This window comes from Periplaneta americana, chromosome 6 (assembly GCF_040183065.1).
Source record: "Periplaneta americana isolate PAMFEO1 chromosome 6, P.americana_PAMFEO1_priV1, whole genome shotgun sequence".
Taxonomy (NCBI): Eukaryota; Metazoa; Arthropoda; class Insecta; order Blattodea; family Blattidae; genus Periplaneta; species Periplaneta americana.
In genome coordinates, this window is record NC_091122.1 from 173,274,817 (window position 1) to 173,283,870 (window position 9,054).

General features: G+C 33.9%; 1 protein-coding gene across 1 annotated transcript; it reads right to left on the bottom strand.

Moving 5' to 3' along the window:
- Positions 1 to 808: 808 nt before the first annotated feature.
- Positions 809 to 6,279, bottom strand: LOC138702049 (insulin-like growth factor-binding protein complex acid labile subunit). The gene is made up of 2 exons (XM_069829569.1): positions 6,016 to 6,279; positions 809 to 4,231 (listed from the first exon to the last, which is right to left on the bottom strand). The coding sequence occupies exons 1-2, from the start codon at positions 6,033 to 6,035 to the stop codon at positions 1,477 to 1,479; spliced, it is 2,775 nt and encodes a 924-aa protein (XP_069685670.1). The 5' UTR covers positions 6,036 to 6,279; the 3' UTR covers positions 809 to 1,476.
- Between the last annotated feature and the right edge of the window lie 2,775 nt (positions 6,280 to 9,054).

The following is a 9,054-nucleotide window of genomic DNA, read 5'->3' on the forward strand; positions in this document are numbered from 1 at the left end:
ATGGACATATCATGTTTTGAAAGTTTGCTCTTCAAATACAGTAATGACGAGACATCGGAAGTTATGCAAAAATATGTTCAAAATGAGCAAAACCAATTGTCTGAAACCGAAATGCTACATGCTAATTTGGTAAAATTACATATACCGGGAGCGAATGTTCAATAAAAGTATGTGTAGTTCAAATTGCAGTAGGTAACGAGGATTTTTTGCAAGTTCTCAGGAATCAGTTTGTAGGCAGAAAACGTGTATTCAACAGCACATGAAGTCAGACACATGTTTTACAGTATCCGGGATGGTTGTCTGTTTTTTTTTTGATGCTGCTGGCCGCTTAGTCTGTCTACTAAAAATTCCTGCACTTGTACAGATTTTTTGCCAGATATTTCATTGTCTTGCAATGCTGCATAAGTTGGTACTTCTTATCACATGAGACTTGATTAAGCATTAGAAATCATTGGTATTACTTTATAGTGAAAAGTATAAAATTTTAGATTTAAAAAAATGAAAACTTTTATTTCTTGAAACTCACCCAACAGTTACACAGTTTGCAGAGTATAACAGTCCTGTCCGTAGTGAAACAATTATCTTCTGTTTCTTTAATCCATTTCTTAAAATAAAAGACTTACTCTTCAACATCTCAACAACGGCAGGAGTTAACCTTATCAGTGGATGGAACAAAGCAGAACGAGAGGTGAGTTATCCGAAGGCGCCACCCGCATGCACTCGCGGCCGCTTATGTAACTATAAGAATTTGTGCACTGTTTAGGTGAGGGGTTTGGACTTTTTCCATTGCTGGTTGTCACAATAAAAAATTAAGACAACGTTTCGAAGGGTGGTTCTCCCTTCGTCTTCAGGTGGAAGGAAGGAGAGAAAGGAAAAAAACCTACTGTTGGGATCGTTACGTACAGCTATTCTGTATGACTGATCGTAACGATCCCAACAGTAGGTTTTTTCCTTTCTCTCCTTCCTTCCACCTGAAGATGAAGGGAGAACCACCCTTCGAAACGTTGTGTCTTAATTTTTTGATTGTGACAACCAGCAATGGAAAAAGTCCAAACCCCTCACCTAAACATTAACAATCCACCATTGCTTTCCAACCTCTCATTTAGATCAATTTGTGCACTGTCACCTGACCTTCAGAATGCGTATGGGTGAAAAGCAATGAGGAAACCGCTACAAGTACATTTTTCATTGAAAACAAAATTGTATTTTATGCAAAATCTGAGACAAAATATGCAGAATTCAGACAAACCCATGCATACATATGCAACTAAATTACCGTAAAATATGAAAATATGCATATTTATTTTATTACAGTTTTAATCCTTTAACTTCAAAATAGCTGTCACCTCAATTGTAGACGAAATATGACCTTCCAATAAAAACATGCATTTGCATAAACTTTCGATGTCTGGTAATGACACATTGAAATATACAATGCGTTTTCTTTCTGCCCTTTACGTTGAAGAAGTGTTAATTCTATGGAATAAGCAAAAATACAGTGAACAAAATAACCATCTCCATTACATTGACAGCTGTACCAACTAACAAGACTGTTCTTTCCCCGGGTTTAGATCCTTTCTGTTTAGAGCATGTAATATTTTGTAGCATATCCCAGTCATTTTCGTCGGACCCCTTGCACTTTGGCTCGCCTTCAGATCCTGTACTAGTAACTACTTTGTTTTCTCTAGCCCAGTTCCACAAAGGCTGAAGCTGACAGTCACATTCGAGAGGGTTTCCGTGCAGTCCAAGTTCTGAGAGTTCTCCTAATTGCTGTACTACTTTTAAATCCAGCGAACGAAGACTATTTCCAGCCAGATTCAACTTTTGAATGTTAGGTGTAGAATTGAAAATTCCTGGTGACAAATGTGTCAACTTACAGTTGGAAATGTCCAAGTGAACAAGATCTCCAGTATGAGCAAAATGTTGTTGTTCCAGATGAGATATGGGATTATAAGAGAGATCAAGGATTTTCAACTCTGTCTTATGTTTAAAAATTTCTGTGTCTATCTCTGGAATTGTGTTGTTTTTAATTGAAAGTAGGAGAAGTCTATTTACATTGCTGAACGTATTCTTGTCTAAATTTCTCAAGCAATTGCTGGCTAAGGACAAAAGCATTAAGTTACCAATATGCTGGAATACGTCTGGTTCTAACGTTTCAATTTCATTGAAATCCAAAACGAGATACTTTAAGTTTGAAATGCCATTGAAAGCTCCTGGAGGTATTGAACGTATTAAATTATTCCGGAGCTCTAACTCAATCAATCTGTCTGCCCCTAAAAATACATCTTCTTCTAAACTTTCTATACCATTTCCATTAAGTCGTATGGTGTTCGTTTTCTTCATTCCTCTAAATGAACCACGTCTAAGAGATTTAATCTTATTGCGACTTAAATCTATGCTCGATATACTGGATAAACCATCAAATACACCAGGTTCTATGTTTTCGATTAAGTTTCCTTCAAAGTGAAGAGATTTCAAATTATTTAGTTTTGAGAAAATATGCGGTTTCAATGTTCCAATTGTGTTATTTACAAACGTGAGGAAAACAACGGAAGATAAATCATCGAAAGTGCCTTCCTCAAGGCTTCGTATTTTATTATTATCTAATTGGAGAACTTCAATTTCGTTAAGTCCATTGAATGCACCTGGTTCAAGAGTATGAATTGTATTGTTAGATATTGTTAAAGAAGAGAGCTGTCTCATTTCTTTAAAGAAGTCTTTTGGGATTTTTTCTAGTTTATTATTTTCCAGCTCCAATGTCTGTAGGCTTTCACACGATTTAAAAGCAGTGGCATCAATGTTTGTGATCAAATTATTTCGGAGACTAAGGGTTTGCAAGTTGGGTAAGTTGTGAAAGGTTTCAGGATTAATAGCTAGAATTTTATTTTTTTCTAAATTGAGTTTTGATAAATATCCAAGGCCACTGAAAGCCTTGCCCTCAATAGTATGAATATAAGCTCCACTCAAACTCAGCACATCTAGATTTGTCAATTGTTTAAATACATTCGAGTGGAGTACTTCCAGATTGTTATTATCCAAATATAATCTTCTTAACTTACTCAGATCTTGAAATGCTTCTTTTTTTATACTTTTAATGCTGTTATTAGCTAAATTAATAGTGTTAATATATTTGATTCCTTTAAACGCCTCATGTGGTATACTTTCAATTACATTTCCTTCTAGATTAATCTTCAGTCCATTATAATGAGTGCTAACTTGTCCTTGAAGGCCAAGGAATGCACTTGAGTCTAAATCTTTTATAATGTTACGTGCCAAATTGAGAAAATTTACCCTGGTTAATCCCAGAAATGTATTCTTTTTTATTGATTCGAGTTTATTTCCTGAAAGTTCGAGAATCATAAGTTTAGTGAGATCATCAAATGTTCCTGGAGTAATTTTATACAAAAAATTATTATTTATTTCCAGTTCTTTGAGCAATGACAAATCTTGGAACACATTTTCGGGCAATACAGACAATGCGTTGTTGTCAAGTTGCAACACAGTTAAACTGTGAAGACCCTGAAATGTGTCAGTATTAAGACATTCTATTTTGTTCCAAGATAAGTCTAACAAACTTAATTTTTCAAGTGACTGAAATGAATTTGGTCTAACTTCTTTAATTGCGTTGTGGCTTAAATGCAAGAACTGTAAATTGGTCAAATCTTGAAAGTCACCAGAACCGATGGACTCTAAATTGTTATGTCGCAAGTCCAGAATCTGTAAAGCATGAAGACCTTGGAAACTTCTTGCCTCTATTTCTAGTATGAAGTTGTGGTTTAAATATAACTCTTCCAAACTTTTCAAGTTAGAAAACACATCAGATTGAACTGCTGAAAACTTGTTATAAAATAAGTGGATTTTCTTTAGCTTTTCCAAACAATGAAATGTCCCTGTTTGTAGACTTTTAATGTTATTGTTGGAAAGATTGAGATCTTCTAGGGATGTCGTGAATTTGAAGGAATCATTATCGATGTGTGAGACTCTAGATGAAACTATGGAGAGTTTTATTAGTTGATTAAGATTACTGAAGCTTGTTGGATTGAGAAACTGTATATCGTTGTAACTGAGGTCAAGATAGAGTATTGTAGTGTTGACGTAGTTTGGCACTTCTGTGAGACTGTTATTGAAACAGGAACCTGCGTTCTTTCCCCAGATACAACGAGAACACGTGACTTGTAGACTGTTAGTAATTCCAAACAGGATAATAATCTTGAGCACAGTCTTCATGATTCTGCAAAGAGAAAATGTTCTAGTGTCAAAAGAAAATTTATGAATATATTACTACGTAACAAAAACACACACCTTAAGGAACAGATTAAATTTTATAGAAAATTGTTTGTATTCTTAAATCAATTATAAATATTGGATATGATACTGAAAATTATTTGCGAGTTGCATGTAACCTAAAGTCGCCTTAATTGTAATCTAAGGGGTTTGTTGTATATCTTGAAAGATATACCCAATAAGTTGTATCATCTTTAATTTTTCGGATTTGGAATTGGATGCAATGAAATTGGTGATAATCCCGTAAAACTGCCTTGTCCTTAATAACACCCACACATTATTATACATGAAGACTTTCACCTTTTAAATTCAGAAAAATTCTTCCAGGCTTTGCGATAATGTTTCTCACATTTGCCGTGTTTTCTCAATAACAGTTACCCAGTAGTTGATACAGCGTCGTTAAATAACCAAGTAAATACAGTTACCATAAGCAGAATAATAATAGACTGCCGTAATAAAAATATATAAAACAAATGAATCGCGAACGATAATGATGTATTTTGCGGCTTTATGACCTTGGGTCACTGGCTGAGAAGAAACTGCCTACTGAAGGATGCACTAGAAGGAATGGTGAACGGGAGAAGAGTTTGGGGTAGAAGAAGATATCAGATGATAGACGACATTAAGATATATGGATCATATGAGGAAACAAAGAGGAAGGCAGAAAATAGGAAAGATTGGAAAAAGCTGGGTTTGCAGTGAATGAATGAATGAATGATCGCTTATGACATTATGACGTCACAATGCAAGATATTGGACTAGAATACAGAGATGAAGAGAATTCGGAGCATGTTTCGAAGATACTAATTATGAACAACAATGATTTTCGTTTAAAAAAAATAGGTATGAAAACTTATGAATAATGCATTGTAAACACGCAAAAAAAAAATCAAATATAGCCTAATTTCGCCCTTATAATAATTTTTGAGATAGCCCAAAGGGCAAATCAGCGCCTTGACAGTTTTATTAATTGTCGATTACCCCTCCTATGGTAGCATAAATTGCGATAAATCTCCCAATCTAGCAATCCTGATTGCCAATTAAAATTTCCAAATAATGGACAGCCCAAAAATAAATTTTTGCAATTTTTAGGATTCATATCATTGCTTCTTTACTTGTAACTCTTTTTATTCTGTAAACTGCCATTGTTTGTTTGTTTGTGTATGTACTTGTTTACCTTTTTTCTTACTCTGTTATCTTGCATCATCTATTTGTTCTTGCATTGTTTTGTATGCTTTGTCTAATGGCAGCCTCTAATTTGAGGAAGCTCTGGTAAATAAATAAAAATAGACAGAAATTCTTATTATCGCTCATTGTTGCATATTGGGAATCTAACATATGTGCCTAACTGTTTCTTTTCAAAAGCGCATATTGTTTATATTTCTTGTGAAGTTTGTGTCGTGTGTATTAAAATGTCACAGAAACGCAAACGATTGATATATTCGATAAAAAAAAGTTGAGTCATCTGTGTCTGCAAAAAAGAGAAACTGACGTAAGTATAGGTAATTATTATTAAGCCTAAATCATTTTCTGAGTTTAAGTGCTTCATACTTTGCTTTTCTTTTCAATTAGTTATGAAAAACTGGATTCTCAGAAATATGCAGATGCAAAGGCAAGAAGTTCCGTCAAAATGATGCACTGACAACACGAAGTCATAATCCCTAATGAGTAAACTATCATTAGTGATGGTTCACATCTTTTTATGACAGATAGAACATCTGCAGTACTTACGCATGCAGATCTTTCCTCATGCAAAGAACACTTATGCTCAGAGCATTTCTTCAGTTATCCCTCCATCCTGTCCGTTGAACCTAGTGTTACTAAGTGACCTCCACACATCATTCAGGCTGAATATTATCTAAACTGCAAATATTACATCATTTATGAATAATATCTACCAGTGGGCTGTTGGCCAAAGATATCACGCTTATTTGTTTATGAGGGATATTTATAAGGAAACAGTGATATGCTATCAAATCCCATTATTTCCACGTTTGCCTGTATTATTTATTTACAAGTTAAATGTTATTAATACTGAGTTGTATCGGTCATTACATTATTTTTAATATTTTATTTAATAATCAACTATGAGATTATACAGGGTGAACCGTAAGTAATGTCATTAATTTGGAGATATTTCGAACAAAAAAGTTTAAAACAATTTTGCTCTTTTTTGCCTCCTTTCCGAGATAAAAATTGTTTTATATGAAACATTTCATTGCGTGTTTTGGGAAAACCATTGATTTAATTCTCAATATGCCCATTCAGGTTAAGAGAACAGTGTATTATAATAATAAATGATTGAAAGAATTTTAGTTTTGCCCTTTAAGGGGTTAGGTACAGCTTACAGCAGTAAAATTTTGGAAATATTCAACATTTTTTTCCTCCATTACTATATCTTGTACAATAATGAAAATTAGTATGTGTAAAACACTGTCCTTCTACTATATGAAAAAAAATATTTTTACAATTTAAAAAAATTATTTACTTCCCCCCCCCCCCCCCAAATTCAGTTCCCTGTGCAGTGATGAAGTGTTTCCCACATAACTAAAAAATTATCCAACATTCTGTGATGAAATTTTTTGTGTGTGCATGTCATATCTACAATATGATGCAAAATCACTTCTCTACATAAAATTTACTCTGTCACACGTTAAAAGTGTTAAAATTGTTAAAAAGGTATTTACCTTCGACAGACGGCCTGTTTCGACGCTATTTGTCGTCGTCTTCAGTGTCTCTTGAACCACTGCTGATTTTGGCTCTGCGATGTGCAGTTGTCGATGGTAGGGGTGGGGGTGTGTTGCTCCTATGGTGGGGGTTGGTTGTCTGTATGGTATGACGATCTATGACGTCAAACAATGTGTGCGTATTGAATTGTAGTTGCGTATTAAGTATATATTGTGGGTGTGCTATTGTGTTCTTATATATTTCGTATTGTTCTAGGATGTTTAACTGTGAACTTTTTGGTGTGATGTGTAAAATTTCCATATCTGTTTCTATATTATTGTAGTCATGATTATTGTCGATAATGTGATCTGCATAATTTGATGTAATGTAAGGTTTGGTTATAGCTTTAATATGTTCGTTGTATCTTGTATGAAAGGATCTTCCTGTCTGTCCTATGTAAAAATGTGGGCAACTATTGCATTTTAATTTGTAAACTCCAGTTGAATTATATATATTTGAATGTTTAGTGTGGTTATTTAAGTATTTCTGTGTTGTATTACCTTTGATAGATTGCCTGATAAAAAATAAATTCATTTAAAAAGTGGTCAAATATCAGTATTTTCTTCTAACACAAAATAAAAAAAATATTATTTATTAAGGAATGTAGTTGAAAGAGTATGATATTGTAAACATGAGTTCCAGCAATGAACAAAGAGAGAGAACATGAAAAAGTTAACAAGTTTATGAGCTACGAGGGAAATGCTTCGTCACTGCACAGTGAACTACCACCATTATGTATCTTGAAAAAAAAAATAAATAAATAATAATAATAAATAATTTTTTTAAATTGTAAAAATATTTTTTTCATATTGCAGAAGGACAGTGTTTTACACACACCAATTTTCATTATAGCCTACAGATACAGTAATGGAAAAAAAAAAGTTGAATATTTCCAAAAATTTTACTGCTGTAAGTTGTACCTAACCCCTTAAATGTACAGAAATTTGATCATAACAAATTAACTTTTCGTTCTAAAAAGTAATTTTAAAATATAACATTTGTTCGGATAAAATTTCTGCACATTTAAAAGGCAAAATTAAAATTTTGTCAGTCATTTACTATCATAATAAACTGCTCTCTTCAGTTGACTGAGAATATTGGAAATTAAATCAATGGTTTTCCCAAAATACACTATCAAATGTTTCATACGAAACAATTTTTATCTCGGAAAGGAAGGAAAAAGGAAGAAATTGTATTAAACTTTACTGTTTGAAATATCTCAAAGAATAACCCCCTAAAATTAATGACATCATAAAATAGAGCAAATATAGGAACAATTGGAGGGAACATGTTCAGAGAATAGAAGCAGGCTGAATATCAAAAATTATTTTGGATTATAACCCAAGGGGTAGAAGAGATGTCAGTAGGCCCAGGAAGAGACGGATTCATAACTTCAATTGAAAACTAAGAGACTGGAATGAGCCTTAATGGCTTAGCCAGTGAAATGTTGATGACTTAATTACGTACTGGCTTTCAAGGAATCCGGAGGTTCATTGCCGCCCTCACATAAGCCCGCCATCAGTCCCTACCCTGAGCAAGATTAACCCAGTCTTTATCATCGTCCCACCTCCCTCAAATCCATTTTAATATTATCTTCCCATCTACGTCTCGGCCTCCCCAAAAGTCTTTTTCCCTCCGGCCTCCCAACTAACACTCTATATGCATTTCTGGATTCGCCCATACGTGCTACATGCCCTGACCATCTCAAACGTCTGGATTTAATGTTCTGAATTATGTCAGGTGGAAGAATACAATGCGTGGAGTTCTGTGTTAGTTTAACGGATAAAAATTATTGAATTTATATTGTTCATTTAGGGATTTAGTGGTCTTTTTAACACTCACAGCGGTAAAAATCGATTATTTTACATTTATAATGTAGTAATTTAGCGGTTTCTGCACTTTTTAGCGGGTTTTTAAGAATCGCGTTGGTGTCACTGAACCTGACACATTCAACAACAATATGGCGAATGTCAGTGTGTTGTTTTGAATACAATTGATTTGTGTATGAATTTCTCTTGTTTGCTTTAAATTCGGCAAAGGACA

Excerpts from the sequence above, each read along its gene's own strand:
- LOC138702049 (XM_069829569.1), bottom strand. The coding sequence starts at position 6,035 with ATGAGGAAAGATCTGCATGC. Across the intron at positions 4,232-6,015 it reads ATGAGGAAAGATCTGCATGC|AATCATGAAGACTGTGCTCA; the intron begins GTAAGTACTGCA and ends TTCTCTTTGCAG.